Here is a 24,227-nt window from a genome sequence, read left to right on the forward strand (position 1 = left end):
ATGGTGAGTGGCCTCACTACATTAATAAGATGAGAGAAATGTATATATCATTACCCTAAATTCATATGAAAGAAACTTTCCAATTCCAGTAGCTTATCTCCTAAATTTGCTTAATTAGACCTTATGTTACTAGTGAAGTTACTCCCACTATGAACAGTCTCATAATGAATAGTGACATATGTATGGTGTCATGCAAGGCTTTATTTATTTAAATATTGACTTATTCTGTATTCGGTGCGATATGTTATTTAAACATATTTATGTTATCACAAACACCTCTTTCCTCATTAACACTTTGCCACATACTAAGAAAAATTACCTTGGGATACATTATGTTACAAGTAGTTAAGTTACTCCCAACATGACCAGCTTCAATGATTGAGAAAGCGACCCATGATAAATTAGCATCAACAGGACACCCGCCCGAATTAAATACGGTATTAATTTGTGCGTGCTATAGCACTGAAAGAGAAAGTGAATGATAAATTAGTATTAATAGGACACCCGCCACAAACACGGTATATTAATTTGTGTGGGCTATATATAGCATTAATAGGGCGCAAAGAAAATCTGCGCCCAATCTGTTTGATCACATACGGACTACTCCTTCCATTCACGAATAAGTGTACTTCTATCTTTTGTCCTATATCAAAGTTTTAAAATTTTAATTAACTTTATAGAAAAGAGTAGTAACATATATAACATAAACTTGGTAATATTATGAAAGCACATTTCAAAACAAATCTAGTGATACTAATTTAGTGCCATAAATGCTGCTACTTTTCAAATAAAAGTGGTCAAAACTACAAACTTTGACTTAGGACAAAAGCTAGAAGTACTCATATTCGCGAACGGAGGGAATAGATAACAAATTGTGCAATTGTGTGTCTAGGTTTTGTCGATCTGACCAAGTGAAAAGAGGCGAGAAAGATGAATGTTCTACTAATAAGAAAATTTAATACTCTTTCTAAAAGGGTGTAATGGGGATTGTAATTGCCTCTAGACATCAATTTAACAAGTAACCAAATAATTGATATGTGTCATCAAAATATATCATTATATTTATACATGGATGAAGGTTCTAAACACATTTTTCTTGTCACATACAGTGTATATTTTGTTAATAAAATTGTTGACCAGAAGCATATGCACGCCCTATACGCCGAAGTAACTGGAATTCAATTCAAATTTTTGCCTAGATTGACATTCGTCACTAAGTACTATATATTTTGCTGAATGACGAACTAGCCTAAATGTTGTAGCTGGGCTAAGACCCACAATAAAAAAATGTGCCATATTTACTAGATAAAAATTGGTCATTACGCGAAAATGCAAACCGAGCTCGGGCTCCATGGTTTTTTTAGAACTTTATCAAAAATCACTAAATAATTGCACATGTTCATATGGATGTATTTTTTATGTCTGTAAAGTTTGCTGATGATATACATTATGGTGAGATCTGGAAAAAGACAAATATGTGAGATTCACTATTTAAAACGGACACATTTGTCTTTTTGTGTAGCTCTCATGTTAAATTTTCTCAATGTGAAACTTTATATAACTATATAAAACTTCACCCATTTTTCTTTTCTCCGCGCATAGCTTGGAACCCACATACCAAGGAGCATGTCGCCGAGTTTTTCTTGGACCGTCGTACCTCTGCTTTCATGTGAGTAGCATTTTGAAACCAACATGCTATAAGGCTATAGCCATAATGGGAGTAAGTTAGCTAGGAACATAACAAACCAAGGATAATTTACTTATGTAGCAAATAGTTAATGAAAAGAGAGATGTTTGTGATAACATTATACGTTACCATGACATAACACACTTCAAGGCAAAATGAATGTACATCATAACTAATGAAGATTTGCATGATACTACATATTTGTTGCTACCCACTACGAAAGGTAATACATATAGTCTAGTGTCATATGCATGACACTAGTCTAAGTTACTTTCCATTAAAACTAGCCTAAGTAAGCACATGCCCCTGATTGGCCCATGTGACCCAGCTGCCCTGCATGCCACTAACCCGCTCATTTATGTGCACTGACTGCTCCACTAATTGCACTGTGATGCAATGTACCCTCCGTCACGATTTAGAAGACGTGCTTGAAAATTCTCTCGAACCTAGGTGATTATTGATTGGCTGTAAGATGGACTGAAAAATAACATTCACACTACGCATGCATATAAAAATAATACAACGGAACACTAATTACCTGCAAGGAGTAAATGCAATGTGTCCTAAACCTTGTCTATTATGAAAAATACACGTAAATTTAACAGTGTCTTCTAAACCATGACGAAGGAAGTATTGGATAGTAGTACCAGCATTTGCTGTGTGACAAGCCGAAAAATCAGGGGCAAAGTTCGAAGAAAACGGGGAAAACATAGACGCGGAGTAATAAAAACATAGTACATCCATATGAACACGTAGACTTTTTTGAGAAAATTTTGAAGCTTTGAAATATTTATTTGAATTTTGAATAAAATGAGCTTCATGGAGCCCGATCTTCAAAATGCCTCACTCGTCGTTACATTCATTGTTAACATGCTATCTTCTCTCTTCTCTCTTAACAAAGTATGGTCATGCATGTCCCCCTCTTCCTTCGTCCAGCAGTACATACGTTTCAACCATTCCTCCTTGCTTAGACCCCCCCCCCCCCCCCATCTCTCATCTTCCTATCGATTTTCCTGAAAACTGCCTCAACTAACTATCCACCTATTATTTACTTCAAAAATAAAATTATATTATCTTTGATAAACCAACGGTGTTACAGAAAAGGTGTCCATGAGTGTTTATCAAATACAAAATCCTATCCTCTTAATATGATTAGGTAAATCAAAGGATGTTTTAGTAGAATATTTATATCTTGGCACAACACATGAGCAATTATCGTTCTTAAAATAACGAAATGCAGGCTGCAATGTTTGCCGTGGACACAAACATGATTAGTAGCCTGGCTGTCAGCAAAATGTAATTTTGATAGCATATTATGCATATTTGTTAGTCAAATCAAGGATCTAAAACCTTGCGCCCGACTTATAGACTGAACTAGAGGAAGTGCGATTGGTGCAGTTGCCGCACATTTGTATTTTGTAGTTATATGTATTGTCTTATACGAGCAAATAGAATAATGGATTTATAGTCCGTTTACATGACATTTTTTCCTATGTAGAGGAAAGAAACATGAAAATAATGATGAAACTGGCTCTCATGCAAGAGCCTAGCTATACGCGTACAGTTAAACAAATGTAATAAAAAGGAATAAAGAGATAAAGAGAAAATAAAAAAAAAACTCTTGTAGTCAACTTTATAACTAACCTGTTGTATGAGTGATTATAAGCGATTATTATATATGATATGGCAATATCGTATGTAGCCAGCAGTTAACCTTATAAGTTATAGCTAACCATGCTCTACAATTGATGTCGCTACCGTACATTTATATACTGTATATATTTAGCAGTTATGTCCACTGTCCCACTGACCCAATATAGTATACACGGCATGCACGTAGTTTTAGATTACCAATTTAGCTAGCTAAGTTTATATTATATGTGATGAAAAATGTATGTTTAAAAACTACGTCTGTTTAAGAATCTAATGATATAATTTTTATGATATATAATGTATATTTTGTTAGTCAAATTAATGATCTAAAACTATACATATGTCTTTTTTTAGCAAAGTACAATCGAAGTCGCTCACATACACGAGCATACACTCATCCCTATGAACGCATGCACGCATACCCTATACCTATGAGCACCTCCGAGAGACTAAGCCGGCACATCATCTTGAGATTGACGAAGTCGCCACTGACGCCTTCGCTGTCGACGGAACGTCTCCTCCCGCTGAAAGCACATTGCCGGAAGACCTGAAATAAATCCAGGAAAATGCAAGCACGAAACGTCAAGTCTGGGACTTGAACTCTGATGAGCAGGGGATACTAGAGTACTCCTAACCATTCAACCACGGGTCGTGTAAACTAAGACAGAGGGAGTATATTAATTAGCAGCAGTTACTCCTCAGTTCAACTCCATCGATCAGACTGACTAGCTAGCTGGAGCTAGAAGCTACCCGATCCTGAGAGTGGGTTTTCTACCGGTTTCGATCGGCATCTACCGGGTACTGTGATGTCATACAAATTGGCTGGGGATGTGTGCAGGTACTGCTTCATTATGTAAAAACACCATTGGCTAAGACATATACACCATGTTATCTTCTCTCTCTTATTCAATCCAATTAATTCCTTACCCAACCAAGTGACGTGTCGGACAACTAGTAAAGAGCCCCACGACACAGTGACTAATGGGTATGTTTGAAGTAAGAAGGTGGTATTACATCCCACATCCATCCATGTGTTTTCAGTCTGATTACGTAATTTGTATCTATTATATCTTTTAAACAAAAATCCAATTGACAAACTGTTTTAATATTAGTAATCATGATATTTAAATCTTCAAAACAAGATCAATTTGGACACGGTTGATTTTTTTTTCCAATTCAAATTATTTTTTCTTCGATATCGGGTACTATTTTCGAAATCTTGAAATAGAATTATCATATCATTTTGTCAAATTATTTTTCATGGTTGGGCTGAGTTTTCCATACGATTTATTTTCTATGGCACGGCTATTTTACATGTTTTCATTATTATTTTCATGCACTCTCTTTTGCATATTTCATTATTGTACCATCCGGTATACGCTCTCAATCCATGATATTATATGACATGCATGTCACAAAAAGCATGTCCTCAAACTCATATGTGAAAGGAGTTTGTGATGATATAATTTTTATACCATACATCTCATATATTAATAGTTTTACCATTGGTCAAAGGCTACCTCAAAAGGCCTATTAGGCACTATATATGTGGACGGAGGGAGTACCTAACATATGGACGTGGGCATGATCATGCATGGATCATGCGAGTTTTGACCATGGACAAGATCTGCGCGCATTCTATTTCCATTTTCGGATTTGGTAGCCTTTATCACACTGCCCCAACCACCAAATGCCAACAACTCTGCTCGAGCGGTATAAATACGCTGGCAGCAGTTATTAACATGTCTGCTGTCTAAGTAAGCGCATGCACCTGATTGGCCCATGCAATCCAGCGCTATGTATGTGCACTGACTGCTCCACTAATTGCTCTGCAATGCAATGTACTCATTATATCATCACAAACACCTTTTACATATGAATTCGATGATATGCTTTGTGTGACATGCATGTCATATAATATTATGAATGGAGGGAGTATACTAGATCCCGTTCTTATGTGAAGCTTATTTTCACAAAAGCTTATTTCCACAACATGGCTCAAAAGAACTAGCCCTTAAGAGCATCTCCAAACACACTGGATTATTTTGAGCGGACTGGAGTGGGTCTATCCCCATTTGTCCGTCTGAATCATTTAACCATACAAATAGCACTAAAAAATGAAAATAATACATAATATTTATATATCTATATCTATACCTATTAAAACGTGGGATAGGGTTTCTGCCCGTCCGTCATGAGATTACCCCCTAAGTTATTAATAATCATCCAAGTACTCAGTGGCTTGAGCCTCACCTCTCCACATGGGAGACTTGGGTTTGAATCCCACCTCTTTTACTTTTCTGCATTTTCTCTCCAATGTTCGTTGACGTAGGATAAAGTTGACTGGCCCAAGCGTCGGTTAGCTGATGGGCTGCACAATGTTGTAGTTTTTTCCCGGCTACTCTGTTTCTAATGTTTGCTTTCTTTTTTTGATAGATTCAAATGCTTTGAAAAAATCATATCTTTCAAACTTTAACTCCAAATTAAGTATGTTGTATGGAAATTCCTCAGAAAAATGTGTAAATTTCAAATATATATGCTATAAATAGATACTGCCCGGGGCTGGTTGGCTGCCCGGGCTGACGACGGCCCACCCAATATATCATCCATCCGGATCCCTTGTGGTACTTTTTACTTAGTGATACCTATCTGGTAAAGCAGGCATCACTCAGATTAGCATGCTTGCTGAATCATAATCACCCTGGACATCATCTTTTCCTTCGATGGAGAACCCAGTTTGCAAGTACTAGCACAAAATGTCCCCTATGTGACAACAATCATAAGAATTGTTGCATGGCATCACTATGTTTTCTACTTTCCTCGCTCCAAAAATCCCGCCTTGCCATTAAAATCGCAAAGGGTGCCGAGTACATGTCCATATCAAAGTAACCTCGGTGGAATGAATTCAAGCACGACAGTGGTCAGTTGAGTTGCATCAAGAGATACTCTGAAGAAGGAACCCCGACAGGTTCAGAGATTAAGGCCTTCTTTGGTTTGGAGGAATTTCATAGGAATTTTATAGGATAACATTTTTGTAGGAATATTTCTTTTAGAGCCTTTTGGTTCATAGGAATGGATTCCTATTCTTACATAGGATTGGTTCCTATCCTTCACATTTCAAAGGGAAATAAACATGAGCCTAGACTAGTAGACTCAATGGAAAAAATTCCTATGATGTGAACCAAATGACATCTCTTTTTCTATTCATACTCACGGGATTTGAGATACATGTCATATCATTTCTTACAAGTTTCCTATTCCTATGATAATCTTATCCTATGAACCAAAGGAGGCCTAACAAGCCGCTCAACTGGAACCCCAGCAGGTGCAAGGAACAACAGCGATCGCAGGTGATGGTACAGCATTACTCCCTTCCTGGTATTAACCTTAGTTAGTGTACATTCCTGTGCAACTTTCCTGCAAAATGGTTCTCATGTTAATCGATGATGACAAAAAAGAGGAACACGATGTCACATTGGAGACATGACAAGTTAACTGCAGTATGCACATGATAAAGATGTTTCGGAATTGCTAAAAGAAAACAGCCTAAAAAACAATACCGGTGCACAAAACTGGACACAAATGGGTGATGGGTCATTTATGGAACACTGTGACTGAATGATGTTCAGACAAGCCGTTAAAAAATTCACAGAGAACTCTTGATCGAGGGGAAACTAATAAGAAGCGAAGCTGATGGAATGAGTTGCAATAGAGATAGAGGGAGCACATAAAGTTTGAGTGCATAATGGCAACTAAAATCAAATCTGATAACTTCATAACCACACAGCAAACATCAAGAACAACAAAATCAGCAGTAAAAGGCAATGGTGTCTTTTGGTTCACTTCAAAATTATGTTTAGCATGCAAGCCTGTCCCTTACAGCAGTTCAGCTGAAACAAATCACAAGACAGATGGTTCATTGACAGTATTGATCCCTGCTTAGTAAATTGACTACTCACTCCGTTCCTAAATATAAGTCTTTTTAGAGGTTGCACTAGAAGACTACATACAGATGTATATAGACATACTTTAGAGTGTAGATTCACTCATTTTGCTTCATATGTAACAAATATTTCACACCTACAACATGGGCAATATATGGCAAGGTTGAATGCTATGTATCAGACAATGTCTGAAAGAGGAGGGAGGTTGCTCACGAAACAAACTCAATCATACTATGATCTATGAAAACCAGGGAATCTCACTTTTTGACTACACAAGACAGCATAGAGAAATATCAAAAGATAAATCAATCTTGACTCCCAGTCGTGAACCAAGCCTAATAATATGGCCTGAATTGCAGGACACAACACCACCTCTAGCAATACAGCCTCAGTTCCAGCAAGCATTCCTTCCACGCCACTATAACATACGAAAAAATGCATGACAACAGAGAAGAAGACCCAAGGGCACTTGCAAGTGGGAACCCTGTAAAAATGCAAACCACTCCTGACCCAAGCGCAGGCTTTATAATTTTATAAATTGCGAATGGCAGCACTACAATAGATCTATCATCCCCTCAAGTGGTAGTACCTGTAGCATATATTAGCCTGATGAGCTGCATCATTATTAGCTTGCTCATCCTTGTTGCACACACATTTACTTTCTCACAGCAGTCACAGCGCTTCCAAAGGCAGGTTGGGCCTAGCAACTAAATGTCTTAAAGTCGGCAGATGCATCTGAATGAAATGGCTGGGTTGCTGCATCATCAGACCCACTGAGTATTACTTTTCCATTCGCCACAGCTTCTGCAAGAAACAAAAGGTCTGCCTGCTGCTGGATACCGTGCACTTGTAATGGCTCCAAACTGGGAGTAATCAGCAGCAGTTTATGAAGAGAGCTGGCCTTCCTCAACAAAATACAGACTAGCTGCAGCTCATAGCGGTTCCAATTGAAGTTTGTAATCTTTACCACCTTGAGGTTTTCCAGAACATCTGGTGGCTGCTCTAACCCCACATAGTCAAACGAATCCACCAAGGGCTCGTGGGGGGCGATGGGGAACTGCAAGCACAAATCGTGATCACTTTAGAAGCATTATGATGAACTAAAAACACAATAAAGATGTCAATGCACTAAAACGACAGACTGACTACCAACGAAACTCAAACCTTAAAAAATATATTAAAAAAAAGGTGTTAAACCTGCACAAATAGCCTTTCCAAATTAGAACAGCCGCTCTTATTGAGAAGCACGTAGATGTTTGCAAGCTCAGGGGCCTTCATTTCTAACATAATCAACTGTAGTTCCGTCATGCTTCGAAATAAGTCGCCCCCCATCTTGGTCGATTCGGCATGTGAGGTTGCATTAAGCAAGGAAGACACAACCTAATTAAGATGACATCCACGGTTAACAAACAGTCCATGATTCCACATATCGCAAACTAAACCGAAGTCCAGCAGAGAGAAGTATACACATACAAAGAGGACATTGCTGCAGATGGTGAGGGTGGTTAGTCACTGAACACCTGATAAAGTAGAAATGTTAACAGAATTCAGTCATTTGAGCATGAAAATCATCAAGCATGGTAAGGTCTGAAGAAAAATCGACAAGAATATTTTTTCAATAGCCAATAAACCTTTTGGCAGATGAGGACATTGCGGCTTTTCTGGACGCCGAAACGGATGTCGAGGTCGGCGAACAATGCGTCGCCAGGGAGATAGAACGACGAGAAGAAACCGCCGCTGTAGCGGAACGACCGGACGCTAGGAACCGCCGCGAAGTCCACCGCAGTGAGGTAGTTGCAGTCTACGATGGTGACGCTCCTGAGGCTGGTGAGCCCCATCGCCGCCGTCACGGCGACTCGACTGATGCCCGTGCAGGAGTGGAGGCCGAGGACGCGGAGGCGGGGGCACAGCGCCAGCATCCTCGCCAAATCCCGGTCATCGAGGCGGACGGAGTGGAGGAGGACGGCCTCGAGGGCGGCGGACGGCCGGGCGGTCCTGCTGTGGAGGCCGGAGACCCAGATGCCCCGCAGCGAGAGGCGCGCGAGGGCGGGGCCAGCCGCCGCCGGGAAGGGGAAGAGGAGGGGCGTGTCGGGACTCGTCCGCAGCTCGACGCGGAGGTCCTCGACGCCGCATCCGGCGGCGGCGGCGAGGTAGCGGCCGAGCACGCGGGCGCGCATCGCGAGGATGTGGACGACGAGGGAGTAGCGGTCGATCCGCCCGCGCCGGCCCTGGGACTGGCGCAGCTCGAGGGACTCGAGGAGCTTGTTGGAAGATGGGGAGGCGTAGGGGCGGAGGTGGTGGTGGAGGGAGGCGGAGGGGTTCCCGTCGTCCTCCCAGCGGCGCGCCCAGAGGCCGCGCCAGGAGCGGGAGAGGGACGAGGCGAGGATGGCGGACCTGAGCGGGAGGAAGGAGAGGATGCGCAGCTGCAGCGGCTCCGGTAGCGCCGAGAGGTGGTCGTGCTGGCCGGTCTCGCCGTCTTCTGCCGGTGGCTGCGGTCTCTTCGCGGCGGCGGCGCCGCCGGATTCGAGCGCCATTGTTCCCCACTCCAGTCTCCACACACACCCTGCGCAGTTGTTCTTGACAGGCCAGGGTGAGCCAAAATCTTGCTATCTTTTCTTAAGACCATTTCATCAAGCTTTATTAATTCGTCATAATATTTACGTAACCGATGAAAGATTTTTCAGATGATCTAACCAAATATGACGGCCATTACCGAGGATAAGAGCATGCTTAGTTAAATTGTAAGCTTCAAAATTTATACTCATATGTTCATAAACAAAATTACATGAAGTAAAAGAAACCAAAAGATCTATGATCTCTTGAACTATCGCATCATAGCTGGCCGAGCTACGCTTTTGAATATCATCGATCACTACCTTGCAATCCGAGCCGACCTGGATACTCTGTATGTATAGGTTCTTCGTCAGCGCCAAAGCTTCCAGGGTCGATGGATCTGAGATAAACCTGAAAACAAATGTCGAGGCTTCCAGAAAAGTGCCTTCTTGATTCCTAGAAATCACACCGATAGACCCAAAAACATGCCTGAAAACCGCTCCATCAGCATTGAATTTTGCATAACCAGGGACGGGCGAAATTCAATGTGACATATTTTGTGGAGTAGTGCTGGCAGGAACAGATGCAGTTTTTACCTTGATCTTCGTCAACTTCCTTAGATAAGAATTGATGAAGCCGTGTACTGTTGCCGACGACTATCCTCGTGAATTACTTTCCTCCTTGCTCCCCAGATTGCCCATAGAGTTACCACTAGTCGAACAAAATCATCTTCAACCAATATCTCATGTAAGGCAAAGATCCTATCTTTGACGCTATCCTCCATGTGAGCATTCATTACCTCCACTATAGGATCAGGTGCTAGCACCCAAACATTGTCTGCCATAGGGCAGAATAGTAGTGCATGTCGCCATATATCCCGAGCGCTACAGAGAGCACATGTGTGGATTATCGCCATATTCCGGTGCTGCAGCAAAACCCCGCATGGGATGGATTATCTTGCCTATCTCCAAACGTAACACCCGAAGTTTTGAGAGAACCTTGATGTGTCAAATAGATGTCCACCGATTGTTCTTCAAGTGATTCACCGACGTGTGAGACTGCTCATCAATCCAACCATCTCTACCAAGTTTAGTGTGCAAGATCATTTGATATGCCGACCGGACAATGAATATCCCCTTGCTTTCCTCATGCCAAGTCCAAAAATCTGATACTCTTCGCGTACACACCGGTATCTTGAGGATCTCATCCATATCAAAATGTGTAAAGACCTTCCTAACCGGTTTTCGTTCTAGGAGGCAGTCGTGATCTCTATGAGCTGAACAACCATGTCCGAAAGGTTAGGTACCAGAGAGATAATAGGCCGTTTGAAGTTGTCCCGTGATATCCAGTTATGTATCAAAATACCCGTGCTAACATAAAGGAGACCGTCTACAACTGATCGATTGCGCAACCATCATACAGACTTTGCGCCACACTCAGCCCTGGTCGCGTACCCAGCACCTGTAAATTTGTGTTGGTGATTGTAAATTAGGCCCCTCTTGGCTTCGGTGTATTTTTATACACCTTTATTTATTTTACAGGTGTATAATACTGATCACATTTGATTTTCAACTGAAAAGAAAAACAATCGATGAAGGTCTATTATTTTACAGGGGTATGGGGTTGTGAAACGCCAATCCACTCAAGTCCTTAGACACATATATACTATTCCCTCCTTTCATAAATATAAGTATTTTTAGAGATTTCGCTATGGATTACATATGGAGCAAAATAAATGAATCTACACTTTAAAATATGTCTATATACATTCGTATGTAGTTTGTAAGGGGATCTCTAAAAAGACTTATATTTAAGAATGAAGGGAGTAGTAAGTGCCTACATACGGAATAAAATACTTGCATACAAAGTAAAATACTTGCGAATACCATGTAAAAGAGCATTGCATTGTCTTCAACAGTTTTTCCCGTAGGATTAAGAAAAGCAAAGACGATTGTCTTCATGAAAAAACAACTCTTCCTCTTCCTTGTAAAAAAGAGCATAAAGAAGAAACATTATTATTATAGCACCCAGCCCCAGGATCAACTGTTGAAATTGTTTGTTTCGACGGTATGTGTACCAACCAACGCGGTAGTTCATATATAATTTCATCGTTCCCCTCTCTAGCAACTGGTTCTTCACCATGGATCTCCACCATTGACACTGTCTGATTATCTCCAATTACAACCCTAATACATAAAGAGCAGTTGGTTTACATATTTGACGTAATAAATGAGGAAACGATAATAACTTATGTAGACAAGTATATGCACAAAAAATTAGCATGAACAGATGAAACTAGCATGGAATATTCTATTATATATGAACATATGCCCATATGTCTTTGGTTAACCACTGCTGGTAACATTTGAAAAGGGCAGTGAAAAGAAATTCGCCATACCTTGTAAACCACTCCATACCCACCTGCCCCCAGCACTGACTCAGCAGAAAAATCAGATGTGATGGCTTTCAAATATTCTAGTGGGATTCTGGTTGGTGCAGCATTTGAATCTTGAAGCCTCTTCTCGAGTTCATCATATGCACTTGCCATATCTTTGTTGCGTAGATGCCTCAGACCAATGAATTGCACAGCAGGTATCGAGTGATGAGAACAGAAGACTGCATCAAAGAGGATGACAATACATATGAATGAGTACTAAATCAAAGGACACAGAAACGAAACAGATCATCCCCCACCACCATCACCACCACCCATCTCACCCCCATAACTAAATGATCCAAGCCATGGTTGTTAAAACCTAGACAGAAAATTTTCCGTTCCTGTTTGAAGGCCAAACGTCTACATGTAGGTAAACAATAGCTGTACTGCAGAGTAACTTCAAATAAAGCTGAACAAAAAGATAAGCACTCCAGTTTGGAACCAAAATCTAGAGGCACAAAGGTTCACTAAAGTAGACCGGATACAGAATCATACCGAAGCACTAAATTTCTCCAGTATCTATGATTGAACTCATGATCCGCTGAAAAACAAAAAACTAGTGTCCAATTGTTTACCGGCACAAAATATATACCAAGCTGTATTTCATCCATTTTTTGGGTCTGAAGGTGTCAGGATAGGATTCAAAGGAGCTTGTATATACAAAATGTAAAGCTGGCGGCTGATTGGTCGTTCCATAAAAGTAGTCGAGAAAGATCTGAAGTAGCACTATTACTAACCTGGAAGATTGATATGTTGGGAAGAAGCTAGCTAGCTTTGCTTGCTGAGGAAACGTCCAAGCGGAGCTGCAAAGTAGACCAAAGATGCAGAGCAGAAGGATTTGACATGGGATTGAGAAGACTGACGCAAATGATATGGCTCATGGGTGCTGCCAAGAAGCACGGTAGGTGACGACGGACCACTAAACATATGGGGAAGTTGGTAATGATAATACCATATTTGTTCAGTTGCGTATTAATCGGTGTCAAATCATGACATATGCACCCCCAATTTCGCATTAATTAGAGGCCCACGAGGGCGAAGAACATGAGCGGACGATACCTGCCGCCGGAGAAGCTCGCGGTCGTGGCCGCGCCGCCCGCCTACCAGCGGAGCTGTGTGCGGGGTCCCGAGATCCACCGCGGCGAGGAACTTGGACGAGGTGGGCGGATGGCGCGGCTCCATTGCCCCCCGACCACCGCTCTGTCGTCGCCGCCTCGCCGGTGCCGGATTTGGGAAGAAGAGGGACACCTTCGCGCCGCGTGAACAGAGCAGAGCAGGGCGTCGGGAGTGGGCTAGAGAGGCTTGATACAGGCCCAAGGGCAAAATATGGGCCTGATGGCGGAAATGAGGCCAACTAAAATGAAAGAGGAATCCCTCGATAACAAAACAAAAAAACAAATTAAAGAAGAAGGTTACCGGGGGCGTGCTTGGAGACCGAAAACACTAAGGCCTTGTTCGATTGACATGGAAGTTAAAGGATTTGGCAGGGATTGAAGAGATTAAATTCCTAACAAATCAAATTCTCCTCCAATCCTCTTGGGAGAAGGATTAACCGAACAAGGCCTAAAGCTGTGTTTGGATGTTGGAAAAACTGCTTAGAATTGAAATAGACTGGGAATTTGAAATCCAAAAGAGAAAAGGAAATGGACTCCAATTCGTTTTCTATTGTTTGATTGTGCATGAAATTTACTGTTTGAATCACAGGGTGACACCCAGTTCCAATTGTTGTATGGATGTACAAACCATGGAATCGAATGATTTTTGAGTTTGAACAATACAAACTTGTGTACATGTATGAAAACTAGTATTCCGTGTATACTTGAATATTTATATATTACTACTTTACAAACAAATCAAACTTTAAGAACACACAAATTTCAGATTTTAAATTTGGACCGCATGTGTGGAGCTACAGTGAACACCACGAAAGTTCGAGCTCCACAAGGAAGGGATGGCTCCACTACCGCTATCTGGCCATCTCTCGGGCCGGGCCGGGCCAGAGTAAGCCCGACGTAGAAAACCTGGGCCCTAGCCCGGCCCGGCCGTCGGGCCTAGATTTCAGGCCAAGGTCTGGTCCATCACTACTAATTTTCGTCGGGCTTCGGGCCTCGGGCCGGATCCCTTTCTTGAAACACAAAAACAGCAAGCCCAGGCCCGATCCGAAATACTCTTCGGGATCAAAATTCAGGCCCAAGCCCGGCCATGGACAAGGTCGGGCCGGGCCGACCAGGCCAGGCTGCCCATGGCAGATATACATACAACTAACCTGGCGAGAGAATGTGAGAGAGAGAGAGAGAGAGAGAGAGAGAGAGAGAGAGAGAGAGAGAGACCGAGGAGGAGGAGCTTTGACACATAGAATCCACGCTCAGCTCAACTCAGAAACAAGTAGATGGACAACTACACCGGCATCCCCGGCTCCGACGTCCTGCGCAGCCTTGCCGACGGCCAGCTCGTGGCCGTCACGTACATCCCGCGAGGGGAGCAGGTGGACGAGGCCGTGCGGCGGGAGATCGTCAGGCACCGGTCGCTGCGCCACCCCAGCGTCGTCCGCCTCAGGGAGCTCGCCCTCACCCCGACGCACCTCGCCGTCGTCTCGGAGCACGCCCCCGACCTCTACCGGCGGGTCCGCGACGCCGGCCGGTTCGGCGAGGACGAGGTGCCCCCGGTCAACGCCTCCATTGATTCCTACCAACCAATTTGTTCGCCATGGTGTTTCTTTCTTTCTCTGTACCAAACCAACCGCCCATGCTTGTGCCATCTTTTCAGGCGCGTCTGCTGTTCCGGCAACTGGTGTCGGGCGTCAGCTACTGCCACTCCATGGTACACCAGTAGTAGTAGTACTGTACTACTCTTCCCCATCCCGTCCCATCCCCGATGCCATTAACAGCTTGTTAAGTGGATGGAGCTGTACCGGAAGTCTGAAACCGTGCCGTACACGTGTTAATTACGTACTTAATTTTGTGAAGCAAGTATGCCATCGTGACCTGAAGCTGGAGAAGCTCCTGCTGCTGGACGGGGGCTGCACGGGGCCTCCGCGCCTCAAGATCTGCGGCCCTGGCGTTTCAAAGGTACTTAGAGGTAAGAGCGCCTACTTGTCCGAGTAGGTTTTTGCTTCAGTTTAGAGTTAGATGCCACACTGGGAGTTGCAGTTTCTGCCTGAACCTCTGTTGCTTCATTCTTCCGTGGGTAGCGCAATTCGCAGCCGGGAGCGCCGAGAGCGTCTGACCAAACAGGGGCCTACATCCCTCCTGAGGTTTTTCAGCAAAGGGAATATGATGGCAAGGTATACATACACGCATACATATAGGGATTTTTTTTGCAGCTCATATTGGGATCCATTTCAATGTTGATATTGTTATGCACATACTTATTGGGATTCAGTTACCCGGAAACTAATTTGTTGATTCCTCAACCAAGATCGCCGATGTGTGGTCATGTGGGGTGACGCTTTACGCTATGCTGGTAGGATCATACCCCTTCCAGTGTCCTGACGACGAGCCTAGGAATTTTAGAAAGACGATTCAGGTTCATTTCTCTGTTCATGTAACTTACTCTGTGTTGCATCTCCATCCATTATGATCACAAAGCTAACGAGAGCTTGATATTGCCAGAGGATACAGAGCGTGGAATACTCGGTTCCAGATGACCTGAACGTATCTGCCGAGTGCCGTGACCTCATTTCTAAGATCTTTATTGCTGACCCGGCTGCTGTGAGTACTTGTTTAGCTTGCTATGTGCATGTAACTATGCAAATGTTGTTCGAGGAGCTATATATGTCTTTCATTGTGTTTTATCATTTCCTATTGGATACTACTGTGGAATAACTATTGTGCGGATTACGACATACAGAGAATCACGATCTCCGAGATAAGGAACCATCCGTGGTTCTTGATGGATCACCTGGCTGATGATAGCAGGATGAGCACCAAGGGGACGGAACAGCCGATGCAGAGCATGGATGAGATCATGCAGATCCTAGCGCTGGCAGAGGCACCATATCCTGGCGATGACATGGAAGAATTTGTGGATTCGGATCCCTATATTGACATCACCACATCCTAGTACGCCTCATATTCTGAAACAAATAGATTATGCTACAAGGTATGAAATCTCAAAACATCATATAGTGAAGCAGGAAAACTATATTGCTACAACAACTGTCGCAAGATGGCCAGAGGCAGAAGGGAATAAATTTGAGTTCCGACAGTTGGGCTGCCGATGCTTGATAGGCCCCAAAACGTTACTGTTGTTCACGTGGTGGTTTCCATACTTCCAATATTGCACGACATTTTAGCCTTTCGGTTTAAACAATGTTAATGTAATATTGTTTGAATATCCGGCTAATATGAGAACTGGTAGGTTATGTTGAACAATATTTAATTTTTAAATCCTTGAATTACAGGACATGAGACCAGTTATATGGCTTACCACATGAAAAACATGGTAAACATTTCCTATTTTCATTAGCCGAATCATAAGAAAAAAGTACCTTTGACGAAGGTTAGGGATGGGTAACCTCTGCTCGCCACATGGCGTGATCAGGAGCAGGCATGCGGAAAAGGACTGAGAGCTTTAGAGAGGTATACGAGCAAATTTATTTTACATAAACGGTTATTACTTTCAAACCGAGTTTCAAATAACAAGTGTTGCGTTTCTCGCATCGAAACTAGATACCATCTTGCCTATGTTACTGTGTGTGTACTTCACATTTTAAGTACTCAAATGTTTTTTATTCACAAACATTTGAGTTGTCTGAGCCGTTTGCACCATTATTTTAGTTGTAAGACTTAAACTTTGCAATAAATGATAACACTTGTATTCATCAATCGATGCAAACCAGGGCTATGTCCTCTTTTTAGAAAAAAAGTGTAAATCTGTAATGCCTGCCATGATCCCATATATATAAAATGTCAAGCATCCTTTATAGTTATTTGCTTAGAAACTTGAATATATATGGCCAAGTACCTTCACTTTTAACATGTTGTAAGTAGGACTAAATGAGATGTGGTTCGTCAATGCGTTTTCTTTACTTTCTCATACGTCGCTAAAACATCTCTAAAAAGAATAAAAAAAATAGCTCACTTGAACATATTTACACGCACAATGACAAAGTTACCAATTCCCACAAAGCATTGTTCACACACTGTTGTCTGATTGGATTCATACATGGTCCTTATTTCAACATGAGGAGGCTTATGAGCTTGTCAAACACTGGCTGCTATCATTTGGAAATGATCACAAGGACTTCGTTCAATAGATTTTGATGACAATCCTTTATGTAATCTCTATTGGACGTGATTGTGTTTATTCTCCTTCTGTAATGCACTTGAACCTTTGCAGTGAAATGGCTGTATGGATCAATAGATATAGAGGGGTACAACCTCCTTTTGCCCAAAAAAATTCAAACCAGGGGATATACCATTGGTCTCTACATACATGCTGCACAACCATATATTATTAATTAATAAAATAATGCCAAGCAGAGTTGAGCATTATACCCAATAATATCGGTGAACAAAAATAAAAGAAAAACCTAGTTCTTCCACATATGATTGGCCTCGCGCCAACAAATCAAATTACAACCTCAAATTACCACAAAATTTTAATATATAACTCAAAACTACCAAAATTGGTCAAGAAACAACCCTCGACAAGTTTTTTTTCTTTTGTTCGACAAAAACTTGTTGATATTTACCAGATTAAATATAAGGGTGCTTTGGATTTTTATAACAAAATTGAAAAATTCTTGGCACTTTCACTTTTTGATCAAATTATGATGACAATGTTGGGGAACTTTGCATGAAAAACAAAAACAATTCCTACGCTCACCAAGATCAATCTAAGAGATGCACATATACGAGAGGAGAGATTGTATCTACATACCCTTATAGGTCGCTGCGCGGAAGCGTTAAAGAATGCGGTTGATGTAGTGGTACGTCTTCGTGATCCAATCACGATCCGTCCCACGAACTCCCGATCGAGCGCCAAACGGACGGCACCTCCGCGTTCAACACTCGTACAACTCGATGACATCTCCGCCTCCTCGATCCAGCGAGCGAGGCCGGAGTAGTAAATGAGTTCTCCGGCAACACGACGACGTGGTGGTGGTGGTGGTGGTGCTAACCCGGCAGGGCTACGCCTAGTGATACCGAAACCGCGAACGGAGGAGAAAACAATCTAGGAAGAGAGAGGGGTGCCAAGGGCTTCGTGTGTGCTCTAGGGGCGCCCTCCCCTCTATATATAGGTGGAGGGGCGTGGGGAACATGCCCTCCAAGCCCTAGGGCGCAGCCAAGGTGGGAGGAGGTGGAATCCTAGCCCCCCTCCTTCCCTTCCATACGAAGGTGGACTTTCCACCTTTCCCAACTGCATGGCCCTTGAGGGACTTGCGCGCTTGGCTCAATAAGGCCACGATGTCTCCCCTCAGCCCATGCAAACCCTTGGGACGTGGTAGAACCCTTAGTGGACTTGCAGACTTCTATGGAAGTTTTTGGAACCTTCTAGAAGCTTCCCGGTGCAATACCGGAAAAATCCAAAACTTTTTCGGTAGCCAGAATTTGACTTCTCATATATAAATCTTTACCTCCTGACCATTCTGGAGGTCCTCGTGATGTCTGGGATCTCATCCAGGACTCCAAAATATTCTATGAAGATCTTTATCGGTCAAACCATGATGTCAAGGATTCAATCAATCCCGTAGGCAGCTCCCTTTGTCCATCGGTATGTTACTTTTCTGAGATTCGATCGTTGGTATCTCCATATCCAGTTCAATCTCATTACTGGCAAGTCTCTTTACTTGTTCCGTAATACAAGATCCCGTGACTAACTCCTTAGTCACAGTGCTTGCAAGCTTCTTGTGATGCTATGTTACCGAGTGGGCCCAGTGATACCTCTCCGTCATACGGAGTGACAAATCTCAGTCTCAATTCACGCCAACCCAACAGACACCTTCGGATATACCTGTAGAGCACATTTATAGTCACCCAGTTACGTTGTGATATTTGATACAAACAAGGCATTCCTCCGGTGCCCGGGAGTTGCATGATCTCATGGTCATAGAAACAGATACTTGATATGCAGAAGACGATAGCAATAAACTGACACGATCATATGCTACGTTCATAGTTTGGGTCCTTTCCATCAAATCATTCTCCTAATGATGTGATCCCGTTATCAAATGACAACTCATGTCTATGGTCAGGAAACCTTGACCATCTTTGATCAACGAGCTAGTCCTTAGAGGCTCACTAGGGACAGTGTGTTGTCTATGTATCCACACATGTATTGGAGTTTTCAATCAATAAAATTCTAGCATGAATAATAAACAATTATCATGAACTAGGAAATATAATAATAACTAATTTATTATTGCATCTAGGGCATATTTCTAACAGTCTCCCACTTGCACTAGAGTCAATAATCTAGTTCACATCACTATGTGATTCACACCCAATGAGTTCTGGGGTTTGATCATGTTTTGCTTGTGAGAGAGATTTTAGTCAACGGGTCTGAACCTTTCAAATCCGCGTGTGCTTTACAAATCTCTATGTTATAATGTAAATGTTGCTAGCACGCTCCATTTGGGACTATTCCAAACGACTGCCCCACTATACGAATCCAGTTGGCTACTTAAAGTCATCTGGATTGGTGTCAAAGCTTACATCGACGTAACCCTTTACGCCAAATTCTTTTATCACCTCCATAATCGAGAAACGTTTCCTTAGTCCTCAAGTTACTAAGGATAATTTTGACCGATGTCCAGTGATCCATTCCTGGATCACTCTTGTACCCCTTGAAAAACTCATGGCAAGGCACACATTAGGTGCGGTACACAACATGTCATACTATAGAGCCTACGGCTAAGGCATAGGGGACGCCCTTCGTCCTTTCTATTTCTTCTGCCGTGGTCGACCTTTGAGTCTTACTCAAATTCATAACTTACAATACAGTCAAGAACTCCTTCTTTGACTGGTCTATTTTGAACTCTTTCAAAATCTTGTCAAGGTATGTATTAATTGAAAGTTTTATCAAGCCTCTTGATCTATCTATATATATCTTGATGCCCAGTGTTCAAGTAGCTTAATCCAGTTTTTCCATTGGGAAACACTTTTCAAACAATCCTATATGCTTTCGAGAAGTTCTACATTATTTCCGATCAACAATATGTCAACCACATATACTTATAAGAAATTCTATAGTGCCCTCACTCACTTTCTTGTACATACAAGTTTCTCATAAACTTTGTATAAACCCAATGAATTTGATCATCTCATCAAGCGTATATTCCAACTCCGAGATGCTTTCTCTAGTCCATAGAAGGATCGCTGGAGTCTTGCATACTTGTTAGCATCCTTAGGAATGAAAAATCTTCTGGTTGTATCAGATACAACCTTCCTCATGGAAACCTTAAAGGAAACAATGTTTCGACATCCATCTGCCAGATTTCGTAATTGGAAAATGCAGCAACTGCTAACATAATTCCAACAAACTTTAGCATCACTATGAATGAGAAAGTCTCATCGTAGTCAACTCCTTGAACTTTTCGGAAACCTCTTTGCGACAAGTCAAGCTTTCTAAATGGTGACATTCACCATCGTCATTAGTCTTCCTTTTAAAGGTCCATTTGTACTTAATAGCCTTATGACCACCAAATAGTTCTTCCAATGTCCACACTTTGTTTTCATATATGGATCCTATCTCGGATTTCATGGCCTCCAGCCATTTCTCCGAATCCGGGCCCACCATCACTTCTCCATCCTCCCGCTCAATTCTTTCGAGAGAAACTCTTACTCGAGAAGTATGCTTCATTGTCGACCTACGCCCCCCCCCCCCCCGCCCCGAGGGCGCGCCCTGATGTTGTGTGGAGCCCGTGGCCCAAGTCTCGCAACCTCCTTGTGGTATATAAGTCATTTTACCCTAAAACTTTTATGGGGATATTTTCAGGATGAGGCGCTGAAAATACCCACCTTTTTGACCGCATTTTGAAATGAGCATGAAAAATTGAAAAAAAATCAAAAAATTGGAAAGCCTTCGCATTGTGTAATTATATGTGACAAAGTTACCAGGAAAAATAATAAACTTGTAATACGGCAATTATTTTTAAAAGGTGTTTTGAGAAATGAGCTATCATGTGTGAAGATTCATGTCTTTCAAGCCAAATGATCAATCTTATGGTGACATTCATGACATAGTTTGTTGAAATGATCTAATATTATGCAGAGGGGTGCATATTGGAATGACAAACAATGTTGATTAAGGAAGTTTCCATTTTTCTTGTATGAAAAATTCATTTTCCATTTTTCAAGTGTCCAAAATGAATTTTTTTGTGAAGGACCTACCATATATTTGTTTCAAAATTGGACCAAATCATTTTCCTAAAATACTAGGCCATATTTAATGTACGATTGATAGAATGGTTGGGTGTTAAAATATTTTATTCACCCTCGTGAAAGAGACAAATTTATGTCGATTCAATTGGACGCGGGTTAAATTTGAACTGCAGCTTCATTATAGTTTGCTTTTTTACTTTTTCCAAAAATCATTTATAGGTACATAAGTATCTATTTAATCAGAAATACATGGTGTGGTGGCGAGACGTCGAGGTTTGGATGGTGGTCGGGGGCCCCAACTCTAGAGCGCGTAAACTAGCATGCCAGCCGCCTCGTCACCGCCTGACCCTTGCGTTGCCACGCGTTCTGGGTGTACTTGGCATGTCTATTGGGTTGGACACTCCCTCGGTAGGTGTTAGGAAGAAGAATACGATATAAGAATCTCACGAGGAGACTGAACTAAGCTCAATCATGAATTAGCAGCCAAGTGTTTGATTAGCGGTGCGGGAAATGCACATAGACAATGGACCTAAATGTTGGCTAAGGATGATAAACTACTAAGGAGAGTCCCTTGGCAAATTTTTAGCTCAAATGGATGAACCTAGGTGTCACTTGCTTTGCAAAGTACCACACTGTGCAGAAATATGGATTTTGAAGCTGGGATCAAATGAATGAATGTATTGAGCTGAAATTTGGTGGATGATGTTAATTTGGGCACATGAAGGCACTATCCAAAAATTATACCATTTGGCCATGCCAAAGTGACACTTCCTTCACAATGTGCCAATCTGGACAAAAAATGGTAATTGAAACTGGGCTCACATAGATGATTGGATTGAGCTGCAAGATGATTGGTTTGAGCTGCAATTTGTCGGAGGATGATAATTTGGGCACATTGCAGTGTAAGAATTTCATAAAAAATTAAATAAAAATTGTACTTCCTTCACAATACTCTCTAATGAACAGAATATTGGGAAAAATATTGAGGGAAACTGGCTAAATTAAATGAGCAAAAATTTGGTGGAGGGAGGTTCTATGGTTAGTTTCCTGTCGTGGTAAATTTTCATCAACTTTAAAACAACTTAAAATGTAGTTGCTTCACAAACTAAAAATATTACCAGAAAAAAGTTTGCATGATGAGCTCACATGGATTTTTAGATGGGGCTCAAATTTTGTGGAGATCTATGGTTTGGGTATATAGAAGATGTGGCAAAAATTCAACTCATTAGGATATTCCTAGCTAGTACTTCACAAAGTTGTTAGCTAAACATAAAGTTTGGAAATTTGCTGAGAAAGATTTACTAGCCAAACGGATACAAAAGTTTTCATGAGGTAATGATTTGGATAGGCAAGAAAGCCCAAAAATTTTGAGGGCAATCAAAAAAATAGAACTAATACTTCCTTCACAAAGTGGTATTCTGAACAGAATAGGAAAATGAATATTGCAGAATTATTTTTTAACTATGGAAGGAAGGGTTTTCACATATTTGAGGAATATGTGATCCAAAGGATTTATTAGAATTTTTCTAGAATTTTTGGAATGACAAAATAGTAGGTTGCTTCACAAACTATGACAAAAATTAACACATGGACATGACATGTAGGCAAAACTGATGATGTGCCGCCTAGTCCTAGCTATGACCATCTATATTGGTCGTAATTAGCTACAAATTAGGCAGCGGACAAGGGCTATCTACTTTACGACCATTTCTCGTAAGGAAATTATGACATTTTTGACCAAATTGGTCGTTATGGTTTGGGGTTGGAGCCTGTGAACAGCTTACCAATTGGTCTCAAATGGTCGTAGATTTATGACCATTTCTGCCAGGGTCACTGCAAGAAGGTCACTAGTTGACATATTTCTTGTAGTGTAGAGTAATCCTTCTTATTTTTACAAACAACGCATAAAACCATTCCTATTGTTTTCCTCGTCCACATGTATAAAATAAGAATGCCATTAATGCACTCGGGAGAGCGTCGGTTATAGTAGATCCATTGTCGGCTCATCTTCATTACACAACATCAAAGTGACCAAATTAATACAAGTTCATCACATCAAAACCACAGTAGAGTACTGACCAAATGGTATTACTACAAAAGTATATACATTAAGTTCGTACATATATACTTCTCATAAAATAACATACAACCATCTAAAGCATTTAAATGCAATAATAAATGTGATCAAGATTGCAACTAAGGTAATAATTGATCCAACAACGTGATTATACCAAGCCTCTTTATTAACGTCATATTTTCTAATCTTTCCAATCTTCGAGCGCATCACATCCATCTTGATCTTCTGATCATCGACGACATTGGTAACATACAACTCAAATTTCATCTTCTCCTCTTCAATTCTTTTCAATCATTCTTTGAAATAATCATTTTCTTTTTCACTAAATTTAACTTTTGGTCAAGAGGGTCGGTTGCAATTTCCGGTTCACATACCTCCTAGATAAATATATATATATATCAATTTGATGGGCACAATTGTCATAAACACGAAAAGAAACAAATAGTTATAAAATATAATATACCACATCCGAATCATGAACGGGAAGAGGACCGACGGAGACGGATATCAAAACCATGGCACTTTATATGTAACAAAAAATCATACAAGT

The 24,227-nt window shown here is 41.5% G+C and overlaps 4 protein-coding genes across 4 annotated transcripts; 1 reads left to right on the forward strand and 3 right to left on the reverse strand.

Annotated features, from left to right (window-relative positions):
* Window positions 1–7,489: 7,489 nt before the first annotated feature.
* Window positions 7,490–8,788, reverse strand: LOC123412533. Its single transcript, XM_045105482.1, has 3 exons — window positions 8,758–8,788; window positions 8,482–8,664; window positions 7,490–8,341 (listed from the first exon to the last, which is right to left on the reverse strand). Exons 2-3 carry the CDS (start codon window positions 8,614–8,616, stop codon window positions 7,985–7,987), a joined length of 492 nt encoding a protein of 163 aa, XP_044961417.1. The 5' UTR covers window positions 8,617–8,664; window positions 8,758–8,788; the 3' UTR covers window positions 7,490–7,984.
* A 1-nt stretch (window position 8,789) lies between these two features.
* On the reverse strand, window positions 8,790–11,518 carry LOC123412532 (F-box/LRR-repeat protein At3g26922-like). Its single transcript, XM_045105481.1, has 2 exons — window positions 8,916–11,518; window positions 8,790–8,804 (listed from the first exon to the last, which is right to left on the reverse strand). Exons 1-2 carry the CDS (start codon window positions 9,816–9,818, stop codon window positions 8,790–8,792), a joined length of 918 nt encoding a protein of 305 aa, XP_044961416.1. The 5' UTR covers window positions 9,819–11,518.
* A 192-nt stretch (window positions 11,519–11,710) lies between these two features.
* Window positions 11,711–14,518, reverse strand: LOC123409570. The gene is made up of 4 exons (XM_045102435.1): window positions 14,476–14,518; window positions 13,334–13,606; window positions 12,236–12,453; window positions 11,711–12,023 (listed from the first exon to the last, which is right to left on the reverse strand). Exons 1-4 carry the CDS (start codon window positions 14,516–14,518, stop codon window positions 12,006–12,008), a joined length of 552 nt encoding a protein of 183 aa, XP_044958370.1. The 3' UTR covers window positions 11,711–12,005.
* Window positions 14,519–14,571: 53 nt separating this feature from the next.
* LOC123409862 (serine/threonine-protein kinase SAPK10-like) lies at window positions 14,572–16,654 on the forward strand. Its single transcript, XM_045102731.1, has 7 exons — window positions 14,572–14,930; window positions 15,041–15,094; window positions 15,241–15,342; window positions 15,465–15,557; window positions 15,692–15,799; window positions 15,886–15,984; window positions 16,124–16,654. Exons 1-7 carry the CDS (start codon window positions 14,664–14,666, stop codon window positions 16,334–16,336), a joined length of 936 nt encoding a protein of 311 aa, XP_044958666.1. The 5' UTR covers window positions 14,572–14,663; the 3' UTR covers window positions 16,337–16,654.
* The last annotated feature ends 7,573 nt before the right edge of the window (window positions 16,655–24,227 follow it).

Source organism: Hordeum vulgare, chromosome 7H (assembly GCF_904849725.1).
Source record: "Hordeum vulgare subsp. vulgare chromosome 7H, MorexV3_pseudomolecules_assembly, whole genome shotgun sequence".
Classification (NCBI taxonomy): domain Eukaryota; kingdom Viridiplantae; phylum Streptophyta; class Magnoliopsida; order Poales; family Poaceae; genus Hordeum; species Hordeum vulgare.

Bases quoted from the DNA above. Each gene is read 5' to 3' on its own strand.
- LOC123412533 (XM_045105482.1), bottom strand. From the start codon at position 8,616: ATGGGGGGCGACTTATTTCGAAGCATGACGGAACTACAGTTGATTATG. The intron at 8,342-8,481 runs GTTTAACACCTT...TTGTGCTTGCAG, and splicing joins TGGAAAGGCTATTTGTGCAG to TTCCCCATCGCCCCCCACGA.
- LOC123412532 (XM_045105481.1), bottom strand. From the start codon at position 9,818: ATGGCGCTCGAATCCGGCGGCGCCGCCGCCGCGAAGAGACCGCAGCCA.
- LOC123409570 (XM_045102435.1), bottom strand. From the start codon at position 14,518: ATGGGCAGCCTGGCCTGGTCGGCCCGGCCCGACCTTGTCCATG. The intron at 13,607-14,475 runs GCCGGGCTTGGG...TTCCGCCATCAG, and splicing joins CCGGCCCGACCTTGTCCATG to GCCCATATTTTGCCCTTGGG. The intron at 12,454-13,333 runs GTATCGTCCGCT...TCTTTGATGCAG, and splicing joins GCGAGCTTCTCCGGCGGCAG to TCTTCTGTTCTCATCACTCG.
- LOC123409862 (XM_045102731.1), top strand. From the start codon at position 14,664: ATGGACAACTACACCGGCATCCCCGGCTCCGACGTCCTGCGCAGCCTT. The intron at 15,095-15,240 runs GTACACCAGTAG...AATTTTGTGAAG, and splicing joins TCAGCTACTGCCACTCCATG to CAAGTATGCCATCGTGACCT. The intron at 15,800-15,885 runs GTTCATTTCTCT...TGATATTGCCAG, and splicing joins ATTTTAGAAAGACGATTCAG to AGGATACAGAGCGTGGAATA.